The sequence below is a fragment of the Drosophila bipectinata genome, chromosome 2L (genome assembly GCF_030179905.1).
Source record: "Drosophila bipectinata strain 14024-0381.07 chromosome 2L, DbipHiC1v2, whole genome shotgun sequence".
NCBI classification, from domain to species: domain Eukaryota; kingdom Metazoa; phylum Arthropoda; class Insecta; order Diptera; family Drosophilidae; genus Drosophila; species Drosophila bipectinata.
Window position 1 is genome coordinate 9,808,845 of NC_091736.1, and position 27,219 is coordinate 9,836,063.

General features: G+C 41.1%; 3 protein-coding genes across 7 annotated transcripts; 1 reads left to right on the plus strand and 2 right to left on the minus strand.

Annotated features, from left to right (window-relative positions):
* Positions 1-4,535: 4,535 nt before the first annotated feature.
* rau (RA domain-containing protein rau) lies at positions 4,536-22,318 on the minus strand. The gene is made up of 4 exons (XM_017243802.3): positions 21,766-22,318; positions 6,143-6,325; positions 5,960-6,069; positions 4,536-5,891 (listed from the first exon to the last, which is right to left on the minus strand). Exons 2-4 carry the CDS (start codon positions 6,323-6,325, stop codon positions 4,898-4,900), a joined length of 1,287 nt encoding a protein of 428 aa, XP_017099291.2. The 5' UTR covers positions 21,766-22,318; the 3' UTR covers positions 4,536-4,897.
* On the plus strand, positions 18,972-27,179 carry LOC108126750 (uncharacterized). Of its 5 annotated transcripts, XM_070276821.1 has the most exons (6): positions 18,972-19,202; positions 19,257-19,387; positions 24,630-24,831; positions 24,889-25,028; positions 26,655-26,936; positions 27,000-27,179. In XM_070276821.1, exons 1-5 carry the CDS (start codon positions 19,154-19,156, stop codon positions 26,694-26,696), a joined length of 564 nt encoding a protein of 187 aa, XP_070132922.1. In that variant the 5' UTR covers positions 18,972-19,153; the 3' UTR covers positions 26,697-26,936; positions 27,000-27,179. The 5 variants fall into 5 exon arrangements, 1 of the variants encoding a protein (XP_070132922.1); XR_011441916.1 differs by lacking the exon at positions 18,972-19,202 and having other exon boundaries at positions 19,373-19,387; positions 26,812-26,936; XR_011441919.1 differs by lacking the exons at positions 18,972-19,202; positions 19,257-19,387 and adding an exon at positions 24,475-24,507 and having other exon boundaries at positions 24,640-24,831; positions 26,812-26,936.
* Positions 25,431-26,222, minus strand: Sfp26Ac (Seminal fluid protein 26Ac). The gene is made up of 3 exons (XM_017243433.3): positions 26,156-26,222; positions 25,928-26,095; positions 25,431-25,871 (listed from the first exon to the last, which is right to left on the minus strand). Exons 1-3 carry the CDS (start codon positions 26,181-26,183, stop codon positions 25,771-25,773), a joined length of 297 nt encoding a protein of 98 aa, XP_017098922.1. The 5' UTR covers positions 26,184-26,222; the 3' UTR covers positions 25,431-25,770.
* Positions 27,180-27,219: the final 40 nt, after the last annotated feature.

Below are 27,219 nucleotides of genomic sequence, written 5' to 3' on the forward strand. Positions count from 1 at the left end.
ATATATTTTTTGAAGTAACAAAAAATCGAATAGGAGGAAATCTAAGAATAGTTTGGATTCTCATGTTTAGATATTTCCCAATAGGATATGTTACCAACTTTGTAGGGTAACTACCATTCAGTGTGCCAAAAAACCTTGTCAGGGTAGATTTTCGCAACTCGTTACAGCGGAAATCAGTCAGCTAAGCCAAATAAAATTAACGGCCGCACCGAATCCGAACTGGCATATATATAGACACAATTTATTTACTATACAGCTCCCTCGCAGCGCCCATTGTCGATATCTGATGGTAATGATTTTATGGTCAGCCAGAGAGCACGCTTCGTTGTGGTTGCCAAAAAAACACAAAAATAAAACCCACACACAAAAAAATATGACACACAGAGGAGGAGTGCATTGAAAATGACCCGATTTTTGTGTCGAATTTTTGTGCTAAGCGCAGCACTTCACATTCGCACTCCGGTTGTCAGGTTTTTCGCAAGTCAACTGGGGACTGAGGACTGGGGACAGTGGACTGGAAAAATGGAAGCACGAGCGCTCCCGGAGACGGACGAAAACTCAATTACCAGGATTGTCTGACGTTGGCGCAAATTAAAAATCAAAAATCTCGGCAAAAACTCTTGAATCTCGTTGTTTGCTTTGGCCATTTGTTTTCCCCGGTTATGTCCTGGACGGTCCGTCTCTCTCTTATCCCTTGACCCTTTGTGTCCGAGTCTTTGTTATGCAAACAGCGATCCATAAACTGTGTCAAGTTGCCCCTAAAAAAAGAAAGGATTTAAGGACAAAAAACCTAGACTCTGCATCGAGAGAGTCATTTCAGTTTTGCGGGATTCCTCATAATTAAAAGCGACCGACTTGAGATATTGCGGCTTGTCATAAATCACCGTCATGTAGCCCAAAAAAAAATAATTGGAGGCACAGGAATTCAAGATAAGACTTTAAGATTTATGAACTTCCCATACGATAAACAAACAAGGGGAAAATTTAATGGCTTTACGAATAAGTACACCAAAGTCTCATTGAAATCAACTCAGAAACGGAAAAGGAAGCTATTATCCTTGCACTTTAGTCATCGTGGCTGAAAATTATGGCATTTTAACATAAGTCCATTATATTAAATGATTAAATGCTAGTCCTTGGATAAAATTAATAAATCCGTCACAAGCACACTCAAACGGTTGAAGAGCTCATTGTGTTCCAGCGATGAGGACAAGCAATTTATGCATTGGACTTTTAATTAATGAAAGCCAGGCAGCTTAACTTATTGACACTAAACTTTCTATTTGAATCCGTCAGGACATGAGCCGGAAGGGGGAAGTACTTCATAATTTCTCCGGGCCATTAGAAATTAGCTTTCAATGTTCGAGCCATTAGACTTGCCCTGGAGCATAGAAGGGATTACGATTTGTTCGAGTAAAAAATTTCAAACTAAATTGCAACAAAGCGCCAACTTGCAACCGGGGTACGGGCGGCGGCGATGTGTTGCGGTGTGGGCGTGACTGTGGGTTGTCACCTAATCCGATTAGCTGTGTAAAAAATAACAGGGCGGAGGCGGGGTAGTGCGGCTAAAAATTTACCTAACGGCTTATGGCAATTAGTCGAACGGGTTGCAGATTGTTACTTGGATTCAGTTTTGTGTAAGTTTCCAATAGCCATGTTGCGTGGGTGATTAAGCAAGCGCCTAACTAAGCTCAGCTATTTTGGTACATCCTCAATCCTCATCCAATAGTAGCTCCCCAGATAGCCTGTTGATGTCCTGCACTAGTACGCTCTTATATCTACAAACATGTGTAGGGTTACAACACGAAAAAGTGTGTGCATATCCGAGGCATTGTGAAAAGTTTTCGCTCGACCACGACTTGATCCCCATGTTTGCACAATGCTAAAAGTTAAGTGCCAAGTTTCCCAGAAAGTGGCATACAATTTGACAGGCCAACTTTGGATTGGACAACTGCCGACAGCAATCCGAAAGTTCCTTCTCTGTGTGTGCTCTTAAAATTAATTTGAATGAAGGAAATTAAGTGTAATACGAAAGACAAATGAAACTTGCCGAAACTTTTCATTTTCGTTTTCATTTTATTCTTGGCAAAGAGTGATTTTCATCTTGGCCCAAAAACCCAAAAAGGCCTCCCCAAAAGCCCGAAAACCGAAAATCAAAACATTTTCGGTCCACCTGATGGATCGTTCGTCTAGAGATTTCTGTTTGCCTGGTTGTAGGTTTTTTTCTCCAACATTTTTCTCCAATTTTTATTCAATTTGTGGGGGCGACTCCCAGTTTTGGTTTGCAGTTCAGGGGCGGAACAAACCCACTGGTCACCAGTGGCGGATCTAGGGGGGGGCGAAAGGGGCAAGCGCCCCGGGCGCCAAGTCCCGAAGGGGCGCTAAATCGAGCTCGGCTAACACTGTATGTTTCGAGAATTCATATTTTCCCGCGGCGCTACGCACGTGGGCACGCACTAACACAAGTGCTGAGTGTTTCGAGACATGTGATCACAAGGAAACGAGGCGCTCGAAACGTACGTCATAACAGCAAACGTCATAACAGTAATTTCCAGGAATTTCTTTCTTGGAGAGCGATCGTTCAGTAAACTGAAACTAATAAAATCTTATCTCCGCACAACCATGAACCAAGACAGGCTATCAAACTTGGCAATACTTTCCATCGAAAATGATGTAGCAGCATCACTCGATTACAATGATATTATTGCTGAATTTGCGGCAACCAAGGCCAGGAAAGTTATATTACAGAAGTAATATTTTGTTTTCATACAAAAACACAACATTTAATGTATTTTTATGATGCATCTAACGAAAGAATAAAAATGAAATATAATTCTTCATACCTATAAGCTTTAGATGATATAACCTTTTACACACCCAAAATACTTTGAATTTTATTCATATAAAAAAAAATTAACGCGTTCATATAGCAGAGAGGGAGGGGGGGGGGGGGCGCAAATTTTTCGTTTTGCCCCGGGCGCCAGCAATTCTAGATCCGCCACTGCTGGTCACTGCTCGGTGCATTCACCAAGAGAACTATCAGGCGCAAAGGAAAATGGCTACAATTTGAATATCTTCATGACCTAGGCAGTTATCTGGAGTGTAGCAGCCTTCAAAGTTTGGCAGAAATTTAAATGCAGACAGGACCTGCATTCCAGCATTCAGAATTCTGCATTCAGCATCCCAGCAGGCCAGCATCCGGAGGGCCGGAAAAGGCGTATGCCACTTTTGCCTTTCTTTGAAAATTTTAAATTCGACTTAAGTGCTTAAGTTATTAGGCCAGCAGAGCCCAGCAGAGCAGCCCTGTTTAGCATTTCCGGTTCCGTTTGCACAGCTGGCCAGGCAAAAAGCAAAAGCAACAACAGCAGCCCTACAAACTCAACTCGGCTTGCATTTTTTATGAGTTCGACAATGCAATTTAGACGCCGCACTCAACTTTAAATTTACAAAAAATGAACAAACGAAAACGAAAATAAACTTTGTTGCTTGCCGCAAGCTTTAAAATCAGAGCTGCTGTTTTTCGACCTAAACGGATCTCTTCTCCGTCTCCTGCCGAAGGAGTTATTATTTTAGGATGCGGCAAATTGGATTTGATTGGGTAATTTTGTTGATTTTTAATTTGGCCCAAGAGCGACCTTTCCTAATAAATTACCAAAAAGGTTCTCTAGACAGAGACCCTGAGACTTTTGGCTCCCAAACCCGCTTTGGGGTTACCCGAACGTTACTGGCCACTTACATAAGTGAGAGCCACGGCTCCGCGAAAGCCTTTCGCCTTACGTTGTTTAAAATCCTTCGATTATTATGTAAAGTAAGCTCATTTGAGCATTAAAAGCCTATGGCTCTCGAAATTATATACGTGCTGCGTAAATCATTGCCCGTAAGCCTGCCCACAGACCATCAACAGGAGAGCCGGAGCCGTGGCCACAGTGGGAGGAAGTGCTGGAGCCGGAGCCGGGTGCTCTACCAGCCATTCCGTAAAATACAAATTGCGTAGCCGACCGCATTAATTGTAGTCTTATTTATGGGATGGCCGGATGTATAAGGTAAGTTTTTTTTATACCAAAGAGGTTTTATAATTTCGGATATTATAATTCCATCTGAAAGCGCGTCGAGTCGATATAACCATTTCCGTCTGCCTCTCGGTTAAAGCAAAAATTGGGTGGTCGTAATTGGGCGTTAAAGTTGCTGGGTCAATTGCCATTTGTTTTGCATTTATTAACCGTTTACTGGGAATTAATTCAATCCGAAAGATAGTAAAAAGCTGCTTTCGTTGCTTATTTTGTGATTTTTTAATAAAATAAATATCTCATAGGTTGCCGACTCTTTAAAGTTTAAGCCCACCTCGACGATGAATGCTACTTCCAATTACATAATGATTATTTCTGATTTTTATTTTTTCGCTCAGAAAATAATGATTATTTTGTGATGTTTTAAATAAAACTCATAATGATTACGGTCCCTGGTTTAGATGTTATTTCAACGCTAGAATCCATAAAACACATAAGGAAAGAAAATAAAAACATTACATTGTCGTGTAATTTTCAGGTGATTTAATTATTATTACATGTTTTGGTTTCTAGACAAATGTTAGCCATTAGCTGTCGACATTCTTATTCGTATTCCAGTTAGCTATAGACTCCTGTTTATTTGGGATTGTTAGCAGATGGTTTCTTTGCAATACACTAAGGTGAGCTGTAATCTCTCGTGTCTCTCTTAATATAAGAACTCATTTTTGCTTCTAGGAATTACCTTATGCTACAGTTACTACGTTTACTATTTACATTTCCCAATCTAAATGCTTAAACTACAAATGCATCTTTGGTCCCAAGGGTACTCGTTTTGTTCTCATACTTTTGTATTCATTTGTCATCCGACCCTTTGCGAATCTCTTCCAGTGCTACAGATAGACAAAGTGGCCGAGTCCTTTGGCCGGATTGTTGTTGACGGCCTCGGCAGTGAGCTTTACGGCTGGATTGCCATTCATGTCCTGGCCCTCCATCTCGGCCACGGGCATCAGTCGGTTGTAGATGCCGGATGGTGCGTATCGGGCGTTCATGTGGATGTCCAGCAGTTTCTTGTCCTTGCCCAGCGAGGAGAAGGAGTGCGAGGAGGTGCGAATCTCGCGGATGTTGTAAACAGGACTGTAGGCCCGGGCAGGTGAAACGGACACAGCCACTGTGGAGGTGGCCGAAGTGACTCGCGGGTAGAAGTCGCGTCGCAGGGTGCACTCCGTGGAGTTGTCGGAGGACCCGGAGCTACTGGCGCACTCGTCTGCGTCCTCGTCCTCGGGGTCCTCGCTACTACTGCTGCAGCTGTGCAAGTCCTCAGAGATGGAGAGGTCAGATTCAAGGGATAGCTCCAGTAGGCTGGTGGCGTCCTCTACCGCCTCGGCCGCCTGCCCGATGGCCTCGTTCAAGTTGGCCAGCAGCTGGCGGCGGCGGGCGTAGTTAGGAGTCCGTCGGACCAGGAAGTGGCAGTTCTCGCCGCGCTTCATCCGCTCGGCCTGTGCTCGCAGGGGAAGGTCATCAGGATGCAGCTTCCGCTGGCACTCCTGTCCGGGGCAAACCTCGTACAGGGAGAAGCACTCCACGGGCTCCGGAGAACTGTAGCATCCGAGGAGCAACTGCAGCAGCTCATCGCTGGTGGTCTCCTCGCTGATTACCAGAGACTTGTACTGGGAGCTGGGCTGCAGGGCTGAGGTGTGGACGCGGATCAGACCGCCGGGCTTCAGTTGCAGGACGAAGCGGGACTCGCCCTTTGGGTGGCAGGCCTGCATGATGGCCGGGCGGGTGTCGTCGTCGAGGACCAGGATGGTCTTGACTCCGGCCCGGCGGACAGCCACCTCCATGGACAAGTAGAAGAGTCTCGGGTCGCGGTGACGCATCTTGAGGCTGTTTGGGATGAGAAGAGTGGGACTTTTAAGATTTGCTCTTTAACTTAAAGAGGTGGGAGTACTCACCGTCTAAGCAACTGAGAGATCACCTCCTTGCTGGTGGTGTCCCACTGGATCCCAAGGGTCTTGTACTCAATGTCGATCTTGAGGCAATTCGTGTACACCTTGATTGTGGTCTATGGGGAGCAAAAATAGAGTGTTCATAAGTTGAAAGGTCGTGTGGCAAATTGTTTTCGGGAGGAAACTCACCTGTGGCAGTTGCTCGTTGAGACTCGAGTAGCTGGAGGCCCGCGAGGGAGTCCTTTGCAAATCCGCTGTCGGCTCCGGGCTGCCGCACATGGAGCTGGCGCAGGAGGAGGCGTGGCTGGAGGAGCGCAGCGACACGGAATCGGAGCGATTGCGAAGGGGCGAGATTTGTACGTGCTTCAGCATCTGGAAGGAAAAGGAGTGGAAAATGAATGCGGGTTAGCTTTGAAGGCATGTATCAAAAATGTGAGTACATAAATTATTTATTCTCGAAAGACACTTGCTACAGTAAATAAAAACGCAACATCCGGTGTGTCATGGGGGGAAAAAATCCGAACTACACGGAACAAAAAAAGACACAAAAAAGGCATTGTAGGGTCTGAAGTGGGCTGTATGTTCGAAGGGGTTGTACGTACCTCTCAAGGCCCGAAGAATACAGCCACTTTAAGGTTATTGAGGGGTAAAATTAATGGGCGAGGGTACCTCAATCGAATCAGCATTCAAGCAACAATATAAAGGGGGTGTGAAGCCCAAGCCAGAAGGTATAGAAATTATTAAACTCGCAGTGTCGCAGCCCCGCATAGCTGCACTGACAATGAGCCGTGAAAGCGAAATGGGGCAGCCAAAAGACGATGAACGGGGGAAAATCGCCGCCTGACATTTGATTGAATGTTGTACTGAGGCTTCAGCCATCCCGTGCCACACCCCAGTGCCCCTGCAACATCCATCAGAGAGATCCCTAACCAGTCAGGCATTCAAATTTGGAAGGAGGGGCGAGGTTCTGCATTTTGAGGCAATAGCTGCGGAAGTCTGTGGCATGGCCCCAGCTCAACATCCGGTTATGCAATCCACCTCGCCTCGTAGTCGGGGTAGCTAGCAGCATATGGCAAATGTAAATTTGCATTAATATGAATCCAGGCACGTTTAATTAAAACTCGACAAAAAAAGGAGAAATATTTAAGCGACAATCGCGATTAATTAGTTGCAGAGTCCGAGAAGCAAGTCTGAAGTCTCGATTCGCGGCTCACAGACCCCTTTAGCCAGTGAACCATAACGAACCGGCATAGAATTTCACTAAGCAGCGGAGCCAGTGGATGTTCACTCCCCCCAGACCCGCCAGATTATGGGTTAAATGGAACGGGGGTGTGGGTTAATACTGGGTCTGGTGGTGCCTGGCGGAGCCGCTTGAGTGCTGACGTCTACTGCACCCACAATTAGCGGTTAATGTTGCAGAGTTTAACGAGATAACAGCGCTTGGGTCATTGCAAGTTTGAACTTCCCTTCTCCCAGTAGAAGATACCATGAATATTAAAAATATAATACTGTTTAAAGACCTCTACAAGCTCAAAACAATACAACATCTTGTACCCCACTTTGTGGCTTGAAATTGCAAATTAAATAAATTAGTTGCTGACTAAAAAAAAGCCACCAAGAATAAGAAATAAGAAATAAGCTCAAATCAAATTATTCGTAAGTGAGCAGGGCAAGTTGAGCAAATGTGACAACCGGGCGTAAAGAGGGAAATCAAGAAAATATCGTTAACATGAAATTGAATTAGAAATTCGCATAAAATTTTAGGACCGTACACATGGCTGGGCATAAAAATTGAAATAAACTGAGGGAACGAGGCGAGTTCAGAGGAAAAGGAGAGATTGGATCTGGGCAAAAAAAGAATAAGGTTAGTAAAATTCAGCTTGACAAAGAAGAGACGAGGAAGGACCACCTTAAATGGATATTAGTTGGTGATTTACAAGCCATCACAGGTAGCTCTCGGAGAATGGCCCAAGAAAAACTCCAATTGAGGTCTAATTGAGTTGTTTGGCTCAAGCTTAGCTAGGATAATGATGGCCAGAAACTTTTCCAATTATGACCCATCAATATTAGCCACCGAAGGTCAGAGGTCCACTTAAAGTGCTGTAAGAGAGTCGCACATTTTCCAGATGGCGATACAGAACTCAGGGACTGGGCGACAGAGGGCGACAGTAAATAAATGCCAGACAGACATTACCAACTTACAACTGCCGGCAAGATACAGAAGAGGCAATAAAAACCATAAGATATGCTTTCAACTTACGAGGAATGTTTTAATTTCAGTTTCCCAGCAAGGAAGTTGCAAAGGAGACGAGTGACGGCTGAAAAGCTTTTCACAATAGATAGAGTCGCGTAACTCGACTATTCTTACACGGTGTGTCATTGCTTTTAAAGAAGGTCTACCTTGTATCTACCAGAATGTGTATTTATTCGATTAAAACGAGGTATGCGATAATCGTAACCCCTCAAAAAAGCATACATTGTCTTGCATGCACCGCTGAGATTTATCAGCTTAAAGGGCAATAAAATTTTTCAGCCGTGACATTCGGCAGAGAAGTAAATGTCCTTGAACTTGTTGCTGAAAAGCACAAAGTTTCCAGTTTCAGTTAACAATATACATGCTCGTACACTCGAAAATGTATCAGTCCAGGACATCCTTTATCATTTTCACACATTCGAGAAAGGGAAACGGCCGAAAGGAATTATTGATTGAATTACCCGAGCAATGACAGGAGGAGCAAAATACTTTCATGGCCAACAGACTAGAAAAGGAACCGAATAAAAGCCGGCAGCAGGAGCAGCAGCACCGAGAAAAGGTCCAAAACAAAGTGCCCCATTGACGGGTTGACGGCGACGAAAGAATATTTTGTCAAAGAACACGCAAAAGCACTTTGAGAGTGAGGGAAACTTGGCCAACCATAATACCTCGGAGATTTTCCCTCGAAACCATTTCTGTTGACGCGTCTGATAAGATTCTGGATGTCATGTTGCCATGCCTTTATTAATCAACGGCAAAGGGGAAGAACCCTGCCGCATTTCGCAAATGTGGCCATCTTTTTCTCATCATTGCTGGCGGCGAAGAAAAATGGCTCAGAGAAACCCAGCCAAACACACACAAAAGGGCCAAAATGCAACATGGAAAAATAGAAGAAAAAATAGAACAAGTGTGGAAAGTCAAAGTTCTACAACACCATTTGTAACCCCGCAAAAAAAGACAAATGAGTTACATGAATGGATAATGTATGTGTTACTTAAGATATTGACAAATAGAAATAAGATACTGTTTACATGCCATTTTTTCAACTTCCCTTCATTAATTTTTCCCCCCAAGGGCTTTTGTATTTAATTAACTGCAATATGAATGTGAAATCTGGCCAGAATTATTCAGTAGGAACACTATTTAATGAATATGTATTTCGGATGCAGTTGCATAGCAAGTTCAATATTTAAGCCTCCCATATGGTGACAGATGCCATGTTTTAATCGCATTTCAATTTTAATTCGAATGAAACCCAATTAGTTGATTCAGGAGAATTTACTTTTTCTATTGGGCTTGGCTTTGGCAGACTCTTCCCTTTGATCGGACTAACTTTTTGAAACATTGGTTTTGGCTTATTATGGTATGCCTCGATGCTCAGCCAAGCATTTCCCAAACATTTTCCCGTCTTGGCGTTTATTTTTGGTTTTTTTATTTTGTTTTTTTTTTTATTTACTTGGCTCATTCTTAGTTGAGTGATTTTTAATGTTTCGCTTTACGGTTAATTTATGCGCAGTTTGGTTGGTTTTTTTACAACCACCGTCTTGGTTCTATTTTTTAGCATTGAAGGTGGCTGTGGGTTAATAGCTTTTGCGGGAAATCGCAAAATTAAAACGGATTCAATAACCAACAAAATTAAATTCATGAACTTGCAAGTGGTTGGTTGGTAGACTTTCCTAATTTTAAAGAAAAATTATTTGTTCAAAAGAAAAGTTTGCACTCTATTTTGTAATGGTAAGTTATTTTTAAAGCTAAGCCCTAAGACTTCTGGCAGGAAATGAAACCTTTTCGCCTTTTTGGATCCAAGAGTGGCTGGAAGGTAAGCTTTGGGTCTTGGCTTTTTTTCACACCCTTCTTGCCGGCTTTTGTTTTTTAACAATTAAGCAGCTTTAGCCGCGCATTGCATTAAACGAGGAGCTCCTCATTAAAATGGTGGCCAAGAAACCGAGCTCTAGAACGCAGAATAGAGAGTCCCTGGGCGAGGAGCAGAATGCAGCAGCCAGGCAGTGCACCCAAGGCTGCCATCTGAAAATAGAACCGAAAGGGCAAAAAGTACACAAGTCGTGCATGAAGCGGAATTAAGAGTAACGCTAGAAACAAAGGACTGCTGTAGCTGGAAGGGATTCCTGCGAATTAAACATCTTTCACATTTTCCGACACTGTGACAAAATCAAGTCAAATACTGGATGAATCTCTTGTAATAATATATCGTCTCACTGGGATATGTCTGGGGCATGTTTTAAAAAATACACAGGAAGTTGTAATGAAAACGTGTAATGCTTATTACTTAACTTTCAATTAGTTTCGTAATTTTGGCAACTACTTTGGCTTAACAACTTCTGGCAGCCTCTGGCATGACTTTTCGCCGGGAATGGCGAGGTGGGGGCACCCTTTTGAGGAATGCTGGTCCCTAAATACCCAACCCGACGCAGTTATTACGCAAAACAAGACCCAGGAGATTAACATGCGCGACGCCCCACCCACGGCTCCTCTCTATAAGCAGACTGGGAAATTATGTTTTGGAAATTATGTAAGCATGAAGTGAGAGATAAACTGCAGTGTCCGAGGGGCAAGGGCTTCCAGGATGCGTACATAGATGTTGTCGCTGTGTCGGAACACACTACACGTGACAGCAGGGCGGATGGGTGATGGAGGAGGATGTTTTCGGGGATCTAGTAGCGTCACATGTCATGCTATGTGGCAGTTGAAATAATTCTAAATTATTTAGAGCATACTTTTGGGTAAACCTGTTTTCCATTACCCATCCCAGGGCTCATCCCCCAACCCCGCCACCCGATTTCAATAGGAATGTTTAAAATTTGTGGTCAACTAACAGCAACGACACTGCCAGCCTGTCATTGATGTTGTTGCCCCATAAGCCACTTGCCACCAGCCGCAAGCCACCTGCCCCCAGCCACCATTCTGCCACTTAATCATTTGCATGCTTTTCGGCTTTCCATATGGAATTTATGCAACCAGATCGATATGTCCGGCATATGCTAATGCCCAAATAACTGGGCTTCTCCCATATATTTAATTTCACCTTCTCAAAATCAACAAATCAGAGCCGCAATATTAAGTTTCATTTTCGAGGAAAAGCAGGCTAAGCAGGATAATTAATCTATTGTTATCCTTGCCAGGTAGCACCATTGTTTGCCTGGCAAACTTCGTTAGTCCTGCCTTTGAAACCATTGCGGAATGAAACCGAAAATTCTATGCCTCGAATACTATACGATGCAAGAATAACTGCGCTTCGGCATACATTTTCCATCACTTTTTCCAGGTAAGTGGAAAGTGGAGAGCACACACAGGTTGCCAGCAGTGTTCTGGCCACCTCGGGCATCCTTTGCTGCTCTTGGAGCACGCTCCTCCCACCCACCACCTTCGACACCGTTCATAAATTGCACATTTTAAAAGTGTCGTAAATTTTGCGTAGGTGCGAGAATCAACTATGAAATTGAATTGAATGCAGTCGAGCACACACACAGATAGAAATATTCAGAAGGATGCCACGCTTGCACAATGGGGTCAATGACCACTTTCTCTACGTAAAAGTTATGTCTTTAAAATTATAGTTTTTATGATACCATTCGATGGTGGGTCTTACAAGTTATGAGCTTGCAAACCAGAGATTATTTTTAAGGGAGATTATCTTGAGAGGCTCTATGAAGTTTTTGGAGGAGAAGGTTAAAAAGGAGGCTTTATTGATGTAAGATTCTAGATAATGAAGGATTTTAATATTTTTCTTAAATAAAGTTTCAATGGAAACTAAGAGCGATATCTAAAATTTTATCGAGAGAAGGGTGGAAAGTTGTATCAAACTTTTCCTGTTGTATTCTTTTTCCACAAACTCCAATATTTTATTTCATCCCCATAGTGTAGGGGGAGTATGCAGCCCCTTATCCCTCCGGCAAGCTAAGGAGGCACGCGCAATTTGCCATTGCATACTTTAGAGCGAAAAGTTTTCGGGCTCTGTCATAAATTCGACTCCTCGGCAGCATATGTGTTGCAGTGGGTGGGGCAGAAAGATTTAGAGCTCTGTTAATAATTGCATCTGATTCTTGTGGAGAAAGTTACGCTGTTTCGGATATAATTATAAACAGAACAAGAAAGAGAACGCAGACTCGGTTCTGGCAAGAATTATTCGCAAATAAGAACATTATAATTCCACATGGAAACAGAGATTAAGTCCAAAGTGATATTTCTGAGTAATTGTGTTGTTTCGAGTTGTGTTTGAATATAGAATTCCACAAAGCCCCGATGCTCAATAAACTTTGTTAATGAGTTTGTGCCCTGGAGCCGAGACTGCAGTGTTTTCCAACGCTTCCTCCAGTCCAGGATGTCTTGTATCGGAGGAAATCACTTCCCCACTAATTAAGAAGTCTCCGGACAGATATGTATGTTTACACATTTAGAAAACGGGGCTGGAAGGGGACACAATACCTACTATATGGAGTGGCAAGTAGTTTTCTAGACACTTCCGCTGGATGCTAGCAACCTGTTGGAGGGAAACACGTTCCATGCCAAGGAATTTGCTTGCTGCATAAATTCTTTTCGATATGATTTATAGCCAGTGGGATAGTTTTTGTGTTGACCATAACATAAACTGGTTCGAAATGCATTTGGCATCCGGTGGCTGCCCAGTGGCAGCCGCAGAGAAAATAGTATAGTAGCCAAGTATTTAAATTGTCGATCGGAGATATATATTTAGCCAATAGGTGATTTTAGATGAACAGTTGCATCATAGCAACTAGAGTGGGTATTAAAATTCTAGCATTGGGCGGTTGCCACCACCCACTGTTGGCACTTTGGTCAGGGAGCCACACCTTCTTCAGAGCCTCTATGTATCTTTCGAGCCCCACGCCAAGTTTTTAATATTTTTCCGAGCCGCACCTCGACACACGCTCGAGTGAAAACAAACGAAGGTTCTGGTATGTCTGGGGAAATTGAAACCGACATTAATTTTTCTTTTTTTTTTTTTTGTTTTATGGCAGTGGGTGGGGGAGGATGTGCGTGTGTAAAACAGGAAATGTTTGAACGGAAATTCCATTTGTTGCCAATGAGAACATACTTAAGGCTAAGAACAAGGGAAATGTTTCTCTCAACCAGACAGGCCAAGTTCAGTTTCGGGGTCTAAGTAACCCAATTCATTAGCAATTCACTTAAATTTAATTTCTTGTTATGTGCTTGCCGGGTCGTTATAGAAAATGTTAAAGGACAAATATTTAACATTTTTTCGAATCTCTTTTCGGTGTCCTGTATTCACGGCATTCCTCCTTCTCGGGCTGTGTTTAGACCCCGGCCTTTGTCTCTGGCCATTGGCACTGGGTACTACTATTTGCTGTCAAATTATTTGCTCAGGAATTTAAGACTATTAAAAGAAGGACACAGCTTTCAGGCGCCGTCGCATTATGCAAAATATATACAAGTGTGTACCTACATAAATTTTTCAACAAAAAAATACATACAAACCTACTATATTCAGGGGATTTTAACGGACCGCGAACAAAACCGACAAAGCCCCTCACACTCTTTGCAAAAAATGGAAGAAAAAACCTCAACTCAAAGGTAAACAAAAGCCGCCAAAGGAGCCGGGCTGGGCCAATCCAAGCTGGGACGGGACAGCGTAATCTGGGGCAACATCTGACGAAGATGGCAAGGGGCGAGGGTTCTGGAGCAATCCAGGGCAAAGGAACCCTGTGTGCCGTCCCAGGGCCCTTCCCATCGCAGCTATTAATTTTTATTTGTCATCTCATTTCAAGCAGTCCAGCAACTTGGCCCGACTTGGCCTGTTGCTAACAGCTTAGCAGAGCTCAAATTACCGTATAAATAGTTTTCTTTGGTGGCAAAAGTGGCTAAGATTTCAGCTACCAGCTGAGTCCATCTCCAAGGAGAAGGGTAGTACAATGATTTGATAAAAAATATATATATTAAAGTTTTCTTTCTTTGAGTACTTTCCACTTAAAGATCCTTTTTAATCCTAAACCTAGAATTCTTTTCCCACAACATTAATCAGTCAACCTACAACCTGCAACTATTCCCTGAACCTGCCATACTTGGCCGTGCAACAGCTGCCACTGTATGTGCAATTTGAAAAACCATATGAAAAAATCTTGAAGACAAAATAAAATAAAACAGAAAAATACAAAATCCGAACAGCAGTGAGAAAAAAGTAAGGGAACAGAGCAACAAAACAATCTGGCTACGCACATATGCTTTCGCTACGCCAACTCGCATCCATGAGATACACTTGATACGGCGAATGGAAGCTGAGCTGGCTGGCAGCTGACTTGCAGTCCTTCCATATCCATATACTGAGATATCTCTAGTGCAGTCTGCAGTCGGCAGTGTGCAGTGTGGGAAATTCGCTATGAGAAACGCCGGAGAAACAAGTCCCAGGAGCAGCAGCTGCCTCACTTTGAGATCTCTTGCCACAGCAGGTAGCATCTCAGTATCTGAGCATCTGAGCATCTCAGCGTAGCGACAATATGATAGCTGCGTTGTGCGTGTGTGCACAACATATGGAAAATGCGGCATGGAAATGGGAAATGTCGATGCTATGATGTTTTTCCAAGCAAAGACCAGACGGCATTCACGAATCCGGTTTGGGTTATTGAGGAAATCGTCGGCCACTTTGATTGTGGAGCCATTTAAATAGATGCCGGGGGCTGACTGAAAAGATTCTGCCTTTTATCGTTTCAGTTTTTAGTTTCGTTGGATGCAAATGCAGTTTCCGGTTCGACGGCACCTACAGCCCCACATTTCCATTTCCTTCGGAGCAGCCCTTGACACTGCATCTGACATTTAAGGTCAGATGCTGCTAACAAGATTAATTTTCAGGCCATTGTCTGACCAATGCCTACACAGACGCCCACAACTGAGAATAAATAAGAAACAAAAAGGCTCATGAGAGGTGTGAAAAGAGGTGTGTGCTGCGGGTTTTCGTTTCCATGGAAAAATATCTATTCTGGCAGCATGTGTATAGGATTGATGCATTATATTAGATAAGTAACAAGGTTGAAGGTACGCTAGGCACTATTATCTTACATATTTAATAAAAACCTTGCCTTGAAATGGGAAATGACACTTTTATTCTATTCCTGGTTAGGTGACATCATCACAAAATCATCATCACAAGGATATAAAAATCACTCTCTTTATAAAGATCCATTAATAACCTTTCATTATAAGGCCTATTTGTCAATGTTTTTTATAACAAACCTTTACAGCCTTAAGGGCATAATTTCCTGCCTTGACTTTGAAAAGAAATGGCATTCCAAAGCCTATAGTTTTTTGCTTCCTTTCCATTGTTTTGGATAATGTTTAAAAGTGTTTAGTAAGCGATAGTTTGTCAACTCGACAATTTGTCGGCATGAGAGGGCAGATTCCTTTGTAGAAATATCTGTTTTGTGGAGCAGGCCGAGACAGGAAGCTGATTATGTCTCGCCACCAGAAAAAATATGTATTTTTGTGTAACTACGTTATGTGACTTACAGAAAAAAAAGAAGCCGGGAATGGCCTTCGGGCGTTGTTGGCAAAATATAAATTTTCTGATACTTTAATGAGCTGTGGTCATTGGGTTTGGCGGTGGCTTTTTGCCTTTTTTCCGGGACTCGAGTTTCTTGGGAATGGCTGCTAAAACTAGTTTTTCATTGTCAAAAGGAAAGACAAGTAATGGCCAAAACACAAAAACAGCAAAAACTCTTGGCTAAGTACTAATAGAATTAGGCATGAAATGAGACTGGGTCTTGGCCCGGCAGAATCCGAGTTTCAGGCAAATTGAGTTCAAATGTGGCCTTCTAATGGCTTCGCTCCGTAAATGTACTACAATACAAACAAAATTAACATTTTCGGCTTTTTCTCTGATTATCTTTGGCTTACAGTTTCGGCCAAGCAACAAGTTCGGGCCACTCGCAGCATTAACTTGTTGGGAATTTTTCCTAATGTGGTCGAGATAAGAGGTGGAACTACTCAGAAACTAGACTTGTGGCTTTTTTGTTTAAACTTTATTAATTTAATTTATGGACGTTGAGATTGCACTTATTTTTGATGCATTATGGATATGGGAAAATATTATTCCAACGGTTTCCAAGCCACATACAAAGTACTACCAACTTGCTGAAAACTTTAGTTTCTGAGAAATTGGCGACAATTGGACTCCAAGAAGTTTGTCTTCGGACTCGAGTGACCAAGTTCCATGGGGGCGGAAGGGGAAGCTAGCACAACAACATCTCCATCGGGCTGCCATTTGTCACGCTTTGACGTTGCCGCTGCAGCACGCGTCGCTGCAACATCCCAAGCTTAGTCACATGCGTCCGCGGTCTTTGACTCGGCTGCTCCGGCATCTTCCGCGTCTGTCAACAAAGTCGCCACATGGGGCATGCGGCAGCAGGTGATTGGCCCAGGCAATTTTCTTGCTATTAAGCCTGGCCAAAGACCCTGCAACGCGCGACTGCAAAAAGTTGCACCTCTGGTATTTGCACCAAATAATGATAGACTAAGCCTGCGATGCCTGTGATGCATTAACTGTTAAAGCTGCTCGTCCCTGACAACCTGTCCATGTCGGAAGTTAACACTTTTTCATATCCATATACACAATTCATACTTTGTACGTGTTTTAGCGAATTAAAACAATGCCCGATTCAGGGGTAAACCACAATAAAAACGATGCAATACAATCTCGATATGACACTCAATTAAACTCAATTGTTTTTCAATTAATTAATCAATTATGCACTCTTCATATTTCGCATTATGTTTTATTTAATTCTACAATAAAAAAGATTTATTCCACAATATGAAAGGTAATAAAAAAGAACATATGTGTCGAGTGCATAAATTAAACAGGATTTTCCGTTTTATCCTATTTTATGGAGTGCTTTAATTGTGACTTTAATCAGCCAAATAATTTGAAGATTTTCTATTTAATGCCTGACTAAATAAACCACTACAAACTTATGCAAATTTATGTTCTGAACAATATCTACATATTTTTTTAACAAATATCCTCCGCCAGACTGACTTTCCTTATGTTTTGTTGAATATTTTACCGGATTATTTATTTGCGCGGACTGCGAGAAAAAAATGTCTGCATTATTTTGTTCGAATCCTATCATATTTCATGAATATACCCCACCCGTTGGCCCACAAAATCCTGACCATCTCATAAATTAAAAAATCAAAGTAAATAAATACAAAAAATAATGCTAAAAGCGTTAATATTAAATCGCATAAAGCTTTCAGTTCAGAGCGGAAATTATAAATTCTCATTTCGCTTCGGCGTTTTACACAATTGCAACAAAAAAATAAAAATGAATATAAAAAGAACCAAAACACAAATTTCCATCGAAGTTATTCATGGAAAAGTGGTGCAGGTTTTGTTTTACAATTTTCGCGGTTTTCGATAAATCATTGCAGCACAGTTTAAAGGCGAAATGTTTTGTTAATTTTGATATTTCTCTTTGATTGTAGAGATTTTAAGCTTAAATTTTAAATGTACGAGGGTTTTGAATTTAAAAACCGCAGTTTAAAAATCTATTTAATGGATAACTACAAAAAACAACTCAGCCATAAAAAGGCTCTGATTGTTTTGCATAAATTATCTAAAAATCAGCACCAGAAGGCCTTTAAATTCGAAACATCTAGTGCCCCTAATGCATCTCAGGCAGCGGAAAAAAACATTCCCCAAATGGAATGCATATAGGGCAATTCCGGGAAGAGCTCCGCTGCGCCCTAATGAACTTGTGTGTTTTTCTTTCGTCTGGGGGTTGTGTATAAATATTTTTTTTTAATGCCAGCCACTCTCTTCTGTGCATATTCCATAAATATGCTCAAAAGCTAGAGGCTGTGTAGGCTGGAGAGGAACCATCCACTTAAGCGGACAATTAATATTTTCCATATTTCTTCTGTTTTGTTTCCCCCAGCATTCTCCTCGATTTGTTTACTGAAGCGTCGATTAAGTTGTTTCAGTATTAAGTAGCAGCCCTCGCTGATATATGGTTTATCTCAAGAAGAAAGCAACAGTAGAAGCCCTTGTCCCTATTTGTAAATACATCCCATGGCTGATAAGCTCTATAAATATATGTTCGAGTGGGTGGGCTGATTACTCAGAGATGCATTTGTGGGGCATCTCAGAAGGTTCAAAGCGTTGCCTTAAATGTGGAAAAAGCTCTGTGAATCTCTTTAAACAAGCAGCAATCATTAGGCCACAATTTCAACCAAAATTTAGGGGCAACCCTAAAAAAAAAACAGAAAATACGACTGAAGTGTTAAACCAAACCGGTTCTCACACAAATTTGCAAACGCACAATTAAGTCGCCTGGGATAGTCCGATGGTAGCATCCTGCCTGGTCAGTATCCTTTCCACAGCCCCCTCTCACTCCACACCACTTCAAGCCCTTGGACAATGTACGATGTGCCAAGGAAGACATCAACTTGTCACTTGGCAGCAGTAGCCAGTGGAATGTGTCCAACTGCAGTGCCAGCAACGGCTTTTAGGTCGGTTAATTTGTCAAAAGCAGCTTTTCTGAGTGAGGAACTGGCCCGAAAAAAAATACAATTGTATAAAGAGTGTTCCCCTCGACACTTTTTTTTCCTGGGAGGAGGGGGCTTGGGAACTTTCTGAGCCAAGTGTTTGCATTTAGCCCTGATGGCTGTGACTGATGAACAGAAATTAAACACGCTCTATTTGAGCTCCAAAAGCGTACAAACGACCCGGTGTTTCAATTTTTTCTTTTAGTATGCAACTCTCGGCACTGTTTTTCAATCCTTTCTCGGCTTTAAGTACGAGAATTTCCGGCCAAGTCGACCACTACCAGCCGGTGTTACACGCATATCGATTACGAGAGAGTGAAACGGCCAGTGGGAACTTCAAGTTAAAGACTACATAGTAAAAGTAGCACTGCCGGATTGCCCGATTGCCAGAGTGCCGTATTGCCGAATGGTTAATGAATCCCAACTTGTTCACTTGCAGAAAGCAGAACGGGAGCAAAAAGAGTGAGTAAATCAACTTTTAGCCCCCAACATTCCGCATTCCCACAGTGCATTAAGCCAAGGGACCAAGACAACAAATTCCTGTCCCAGGATATGACCTGGGAAACGACCAAGCCCGACCGACCAGCCAGACTATCAAGAGGCAATCCCAGCAACAGAAACAACTTGCGGTTGCATTTGCGGTTAAGGTAAGCATGCAAAGCCAAAAAAAAAAACAAAAAACGAATCTCAAAGCAAACTTTTGTCTATGTGTGAGAATTCGCCAGCTTCCTGAGGCGGGTAGGTGGGATTGGACCAAGGGCACGTGTTTTTATACGCCACTAGAAAGTGAGTCTTGAGAATGATTTCACAGCTTAACTTTACGACTGATGGAAAGTTTGACAAGGTGGCTAAGGGCTGAGTGGAAGTGACTTCAAATTGACCCTAATGGATCCAACCTATCTACCAAAAAAATCGATTAAAGCCGAAAGCTAAACTTGGACAATAGAAACATAAAAGTAGAGTGTGATTAGCTAGAAAACATGCCCAACCATCAGCCTAGTCTAGAGTTTACACTTTTCCAAGTATTTTAAATTATAGTCGCACTGCTAATAGATGACTAATATCAGCCAAGTTAACACAAATTCCAACATTCCAGTCCCCCTCTCTTTATTCAATAAAAAAACTATTTTCCATAATTCACTGTAATAACAGCGAAAACAGTTAAAATATTTTGTGTGTTTAGTTAATTAGCCACCGAAACAAAGTGTCAACAAAAAATAATAACCAACTTTGACGAAGAGAAATTTAAGGGGGCCAATTTTCATTTTTTGCTGACTTTGTGCCATTATTTAAGCTGTCGTACCAAAATATATCATTTCTGAATTTTGCTTACAAGCCTGCGTATATGTATTTTAAAGGCTTTGGCTTTTAGCCAAGTTAGCATGAATTTATAAGTAAGGTTGTTTAAACAGAAACCAGTCGAGGTTTTTTTTATCATTTCAATTCAACGGAATTGGGAATTTTTAAATTATCAGCTCCAACAAAATGTTTTACGCATGACTCATTGAATTGCAAATTATTTTAAATTGGCTTATAAGTTCAGAGCCAACTGAGAGAGAAAAGTGGCACAATTTCGGGGATATTTTGGGCAAGTGCTTGACAATTTGCATATTTCAAGTTGGCAGCAACCGCACTTGTATGCTTCTCACTCCCGCCGACCCATTAATCAATAGCTATGAGACCGGATTAATACGTGATTTGCCAGGGACTAGACCCTAAGCCTACCTGTTAACATCCCCCGAAAATAATCCCACTTGACACAGGCACAATGCCAATAGGCCTGAGAGCGAAACCCTCACGATTCAGGATGGAATCGCAATGAATGGGAAACCCTAAGGTGCATTGTATTGTTTGTGTGCATTTCCTGATTTTTAATTAGCCAAACAAAATTTAACAAAGACAACAAGTTCTTGAAACTGTAGTCTGCGTTTAAAACTACGTGCCTGGCATTTCGGATGTCGAGGTCCTCCTCAGTGTCCGAAACCAGCACCTTCACACGTCGTGGAGGACAGGAAATTAATTCAATATCAATTTCACGGTGGGTACAGCAACCATCAAAATGAAAATTGCCTGGAAATGAAGTGAAAAGCCAAGGCTTGGAAGATTGTATAATCGCTCCGAAACCGCTTTGGCACTTCGGAAATATCCCCAGTCATCACATCAGTCACTCGGTATGACGATCTTGTGTCAGCACCTTGGCGAACTTGTAGCTTTTTTGTTAAACTGTTTCGCTACTTTGTGTGAAATAATAAGTTTTTTATTGTTTCTTTTCCACTGAAGTGCTTAATGTTAATTAGAAGATGAGCTCAACGTTGAAGGAGCTGGAATAGCCATTAATTTCCGAGTAAAATATGATATCCGTTTCAATAATTTCGAGGTATTTGCATTGTGTTTTGGATATTATTTCTCAGAAAACAAGGAAAAATACAGTATTTAAGCTCCAATATTTGAATTTTGAAAACTTTCCCACAATTTAGGCATTTTTTTTTATTTTTACCTTAGATATTCATCGAATTCAATTGTTTTAGGTTTTCAAAGTTGTCATTAATAAACGTTAAACAAATGAGCTTTGACTAATTAAGAGATCCACTGGGCCAGGCTATTTACATAAACAACTTATGAGTTTTTTAAATAGTTGGGAAGGCCTTTTGTGTGCTGCTTGGGTGACCTCTTGAGAGAAAAAATCAATGAAATTTACATAAAAATGCTGAGCAAATTGTTCAGTTGCAGAATTGCGGACATTGTCCGAAGAACCGGACAATGATGTACAGAAATCCGTATTTGCGTATAATCGTCCAAATGATCTTGGCAAAAGCGGAAATGAGTTGCCAACAGCTTGGCAACCGTTAGAAGTACAGGCCAGGCCTGGCTAAAATTTCTCAAGATTTCGCCCCGATTCTATAATCTTCAGTAACGAGATTGTAGATTTTTCTCCCCAAAATACATAGAAAAGAAATTAAAAGCCATCGAAGCAGCTTTCTTTAATAGCGAAAACTGGGTTAGATTGATTGATCTGGAAGCTTACCTTTAAGCCGGTGATGGTTTATATCCAAAGTTTTTTATGTGTGTAATCCAGAGACTTGCTGCGATTTTGATTGATGACGGAAAAAGAAGTCCGCCGAAGACAAGACAAGGTCGCACTGTTCTTGTTTTCTTTTCTTGGTTTGTTTTTTATTTTGGTTTTTATTGTAGCCCTTTGGCTGGCATTAAGCTATCACGCACTCCACTGTACTTTACATACGCGGCACATTACGCCGCCTTGGCCAAGAGGTGCGTACGTGCCTCGTGCAGCAGAAAAGGGGGGCGCCACCGCAGGGGAACGGATGCACCATGCACCATGCACAGGAAACAGGTGCAGCAGAGTTCTTCGACGCACTTGCGTTTGCGCACTTTGATTTAGTCTCCAAATCGGATCACTTATCTTCAAGACTTGTCATAAAAATAAATTCTGTGTTTTATTTTCGGCTCGGTTGCACTTTCAGTTTCAGTTTTGGCTTCGTCGGCACTAATCAGTTCGACTAGACTACCGTTAGCTAGTTAATCGCGATGTGGAGCGATGTCGACCGCACTCGGCTGTGTTTACTCGGCAATTGAAGTCTCGAAGCTAGCGGCTGCGAGGTCTATACCTGTCTGAGAGAGCCGGCTAGCTGGCTAGCGAGCGGAGAGCAGATCGAGCTAAGGGTCTACACCGCAAGAAATAAGTTATTTATTGAAAGTATGTGGCGGAAAAAAATTTGTTGTGTAAACAAATAACATTTAAAAATTTTTATTTTCGTTTTCATAAAATATTTACTTTTCTTGATAAAAACATGATTCCATCTATAATAGCATCTTGGTGGTAGAAAATTTTTGATGATATATACAAGGTCGTTAAATGTGCCCTTCTTCAAAATACTTTACTTTAGCTTCAGCACCAGTCCATAAAAAAAGCATAGAAAACCAAGATATTGTTTCTCCCGGTGTACGCTTGCAACATGTTGTCAGGGGCGTATGTGTGCTCTGCAACATGTTCGCTTTCTCTTCTCTTTAATTTTAAAACTCTCTCGGTTGCGGCTACACTAAGCCGATTTTCGGAGCCCAGCTTGAAATACACATGCCGGCACTTGTAAGATTACAATAATGAAGAAGATAGAAGAAGATAAAATATGTATGAATAATTCTCATATTATATATCTACGTTATGTTCTTGATAAATCTTTTCAGTACTTGGAAAGCTTACAAAAAAAACCATGGCTCTATTTGATATTATATTTCTCATTTCAAAACATTTTAAATTCATATTTTTAAGTCGTTGCCTGTACTTGGGAAATATATTTCACATTATGGTCTATGTTCATCCCATTTTTAAATCTAAAAAGTTATATTTTTAGCTCCCCTTCAGCTCTCTGTTTGTGTAGGCTGGAGTTTGAATATCACCTTCTGTCTGGGGCACTTACTCCGGACTCGGGAGAGTGGAAAACTGGTTTCCAATCAGACTCGGCGGCATGTGGGTTTCCTCGCGACACTCCACGTTTTGGGGATGGGTAGCAAAAAAAAGAACGGCAGACGGTTGAGTGACGCCGGATGGGCTCGGATAATGTTGGTGGGTTTTGGAGGGAGAGGCTGCCCTTTTCCCTGGTCTAGTGATCTCGACTTCCATGTGAAAAAATCAGTGACATAGAGGTTCTGTACGATGTTTTAATAAAAAACTACTTTTTGTTTATTACCTTAATATTTAATATTAATTTTAAAATATTTGACATTTAAAATTTATTTAAAAACTGTTACATAAACTGTAAAAAAGATCTTTCGACAAATATTTTTTTAAAAATAATTCACCAAAGTACATACGTATGAACTATTTTTAAACCCAGACTTCTGGTCGAGATTTTAAAGGTATTACTCACCTTCATACGTTGCAATCAAGATTGTGCAACATTTATAAATCATTGACGAACTTACCTTCCGCAATCTCATTTAAGAAGACCTGATTAATCAAGCATATAGAGTTATCATTAAAGAGACTTATCTTTTGTTGCTTTTAAAGACCGAATCTTAACGCCAAGAAACCAAAAAGAAAGTGCAAGTTTTCTTTGTTTTGACACCGTAACTATTTTTTGTAGTTTTGTTTTCTAACGATTTATTTCGACGAAACTACAGCAAAAACCAAATGTTGAAAAATTAATTTTGACAAGTTAAAAAGTCCAACGATTATTAATGAAAGTAAAATTATCATCAGCGAAGCAAAAACCGAAATACAAAAACCCCAACGCCGAGTTGGTGGATCTTTTGTTTTTGTTTGCTTAATAATTTGCAGGCCAAAGGGAAGCAACAAAAATCTGCGATGTGCAAAGTCAAATTCATTATATCTTGATAGATGGAGATGATGAGTGTACGGTCATAATTAATTCTTCGAGTTAAGAAAAACTTTGTGGCGAAAAATGCGGAACCAATTTGCGGTGCCTGCATATTGTTATTGATTTAATTAACCAGAGCGTGGCAAAGTTATGCAAACTTTTATTCAATTGGAGATCACAGCCGATATAAATAATAGGGCATATAGGGTCAATGGTCCATAGCTAATGCATCTAGTTCTTGGGCACAAAAATCATAGCAATACCTTAATTGGCATACCTTTGTAAAATGGTTAAATATTTGTGGAGAGTGTGGGGAAAACGATAATTAAAATGGTGTCTAGCACGCTTTTCACATGGACCTGTGAAAAAATAAACATTTCGCGTCCAGAGTGTGGGGTATCTGTGGCACATGTCGTTGCGTCTGGAAGCAGGTTCTCTTACAAGCTGTGTTTGCATTTGACTTTTAATTATGACCAAACATCATTTGAGGAAACGACAACATTTTAATTTTATATTCTCCTAGTTTTTATATTTTTTGCATTTTTTTTACAAGCCATTTCCAGAGAAGAGAACTACGAAAAATGGAAACATAAAACACCGTAGATGCAATTTCTGGCATCACTCACTTGGCGTTGTAATTGCCGACTCAGCTGCTGTTGCCGGCTGCAAGTTAACGGCCAATGGTCAGCAGCTGCCCCAGCCAAAACAGACGTGCTCCAATTGTAAACAAAACAGTTGCCCCAAACCCTGTATATGTATGTATGAAAAGCGTATGTATGTACAGGTTGATATAGTTTCGACATCAACATCAGCATCGGCATCAGTATCTGGGTCCGCATCTACTCCGGATGGTAGCGGAGTCTGTCAAGTGGGACACGATACCAACTTCCCCCCTGATGCTACTTTTTGCGTGCTGTGCACATTTCCTATATACTATTCACATGAGTGTGGGGTAAGCAATAGCCGTAAATCATAAATAAACGAAACGTGGCAGGAAGACAGTGGCACTGGCCCTTGCAGTGGCAGCAGTGGCCCAGTGATGGCTGCCATCCGTCACGAGAGCTTCGAGTTGAAATCATATCTCCATTCAAGTGATAGAAGAATTTGAGTTGGCCCCTTTGGGGGATTGCGCCGGCTATCCGAGTGACTCAGATAAATTGTTACTGAGCAGATCATAAAAAAGCAAACAGCGAACTGCTGGACACACCCCCACATCATGTGCATGTAGGAAAGTGTCCGTAACCAGGGTCAGGTGGCAGCGATATCGCCAGGTGCCGTATCGATAAACATAAGCTTCCGTTTGGGGCGTCTGCTCAAGTGGCAAGTGCCACGAGCGGCTCAAAAAAAAAAAAAATAGCAATAAATAAGTTTAATAAAGCTGAAGCCAAAAGAAGCACAAAAATTAAGGCAGCTGTGGAGCAACTGCTTTAAGGGCCTTACAGGTGGTATTTTCTGATGGAGCCCCAGACACTGGAGAGTGCTGACGACGTCTTGGCCATATCCGCTGTCATCGTGGTCAGGTGGCCAGGTCGGCATTTGGCCAAGTCAAGCGGAAACTGTTCAAAGTATCCCGCAGAAGGATTCTTTGGCCTTCACAACATGTTTGCACTCCATTTGTCTCAATATTTTTTCTTCAAATGTATATATTTTTTTTGTGATTCGCATAAGATAACACAAAATTTATTAAATGGATATTACGCTTCCGTTTTGATATGATCCTTTTTATACAATACATTGGTTTTTGGGCATTTTGGCTTGTCCTTGGGACATTTTCCTTTGACAATTTTGCTAAAGGCTTTAAAATTAAAAAATATTAAGTAAAAACCAATTTACTTCTTATTTTTGACTTACGTTTTAAGGAGTTCATTTGTCGAAGGCATGATGCTCGTACCACGAGGCATCTGTTCAGAGCCATGAAGACACAGCTGTCATCAGATGCGAATCCGCAGTGAATATTAGTCTTCCAGGAACACTTCCTGCAACTATCTTCCAATCCACTGATCCCAAAAATTAGCAGTCCTTAAATTTTGTGAAAATCACTTGTACTTTATTTGTAGTGTATTTCATTTAATTTCATACCAAAAATGCTTAACAAATATATTTTCATTGTGATGAGTTCCAGAAAGGTTGAACATAAACTAGTTTTCTTAATAAAGAGAACAGATTAGTACTTTCTTACTGGAACCATTTTCATTCGGCACAGTTCACACTTTAAGTTTCTTCTTTCCCGGTTTATTAAATATTTTTAAAGAATATGTAGTTTAGTTTTTTAGTAAAAACAAAATTATGCAACATTTTCGAAGGGCTCCACATATCTCCAATTATAAATGGATGGGGTATAAATACTAAAAATCGGTAAAAATTTTGTTGCAGATTTTGGTTTTTGGACGAATTATTGGGCAAAGATACATAGTATAAGCGTTACTGGGAGCTGTACTTTAATTTGCATGCATTTACCAATTTTCAAGAAAATACTGAATAAAGTATTATATATCAGTTTTAAATAAACTTTTAGATAATCTAAAATTTTCTAATATTTTTATATCTACATAGATTGTTTTAATGTCTAAAATTCTAGAAACAAAAATGTCAACGACTTTATGCATTTAAGTTATCGTAATCAAAGAAACCTCTTTTACTCAAACAAAGTAAGAGTTGGTTCTCCTCAAATCATTGAAATCATATAAAATTTTATTGCATTCGTCGCTGTGATGCATTGTAAATTGATTTTATAGAATCGACTGCCCATTAAAGTCGATCGAAGTGCGTTATAAACTGTCAACCGACCATTTTCAGCCCATTGATGCGAGGAAGTTGTTTTATATAGCAATGCTTTTAAAAACTGTTCTTGTCAATCTCGGTAAGTCTAATAGGTGAAGTAAAAAATTCTTTCCCAATTACTATATTTCTTGGTCCTTGGCAGGTGTGGTACTTGTTGCCCTTATATCCACCGACCAAAATGGCTGCAATGGCTTTTCCGCACTGGGACGATCGCAATATCCATGGGCAAGGTCAACTCACAAGACGCCTTACAAAATATCTAATGATATTTAAATAAAAATTTTTTTTATATACACAAAATAAAATTTTTGAGTCATTTGAATTATTTAAGAGGTTACATTTCATTGAAATATTATTTGTAT

Coding starts and splice junctions, on each gene's coding strand:
- Sfp26Ac (XM_017243433.3), bottom strand. CDS start 26,183: ATGAAAATATATTTGTTAAGCATTTTTG. Junction 26,096..26,155: donor ATATTTGTTAAGCATTTTTG/GTATGAAATTAA, acceptor ACAAAATTTAAG/GACTGCTAATTTTTGGGATC. Junction 25,872..25,927: donor ACAAATGAACTCCTTAAAAC/GTAAGTCAAAAA, acceptor TTAATTTTAAAG/CCTTTAGCAAAATTGTCAAA.
- rau (XM_017243802.3), bottom strand. CDS start 6,325: ATGCTGAAGCACGTACAAATCTCGCCCCTTCGCAATCGCTCCGATTCC. Junction 6,070..6,142: donor TCAACGAGCAACTGCCACAG/GTGAGTTTCCTC, acceptor TGCTCCCCATAG/ACCACAATCAAGGTGTACAC. Junction 5,892..5,959: donor ATCTCTCAGTTGCTTAGACG/GTGAGTACTCCC, acceptor CATCCCAAACAG/CCTCAAGATGCGTCACCGCG.
- LOC108126750 (XM_070276821.1), top strand. CDS start 19,154: ATGAATCCCAACTTGTTCACTTGCAGAAAGCAGAACGGGAGCAAAAAG. Junction 19,388..24,629: donor CGGTTGCATTTGCGGTTAAG/GTAAGCATGCAA, acceptor TTTTTTTACAAG/CCATTTCCAGAGAAGAGAAC. Junction 24,832..24,888: donor TTGCCCCAAACCCTGTATAT/GTATGTATGAAA, acceptor CATCAACATCAG/CATCGGCATCAGTATCTGGG.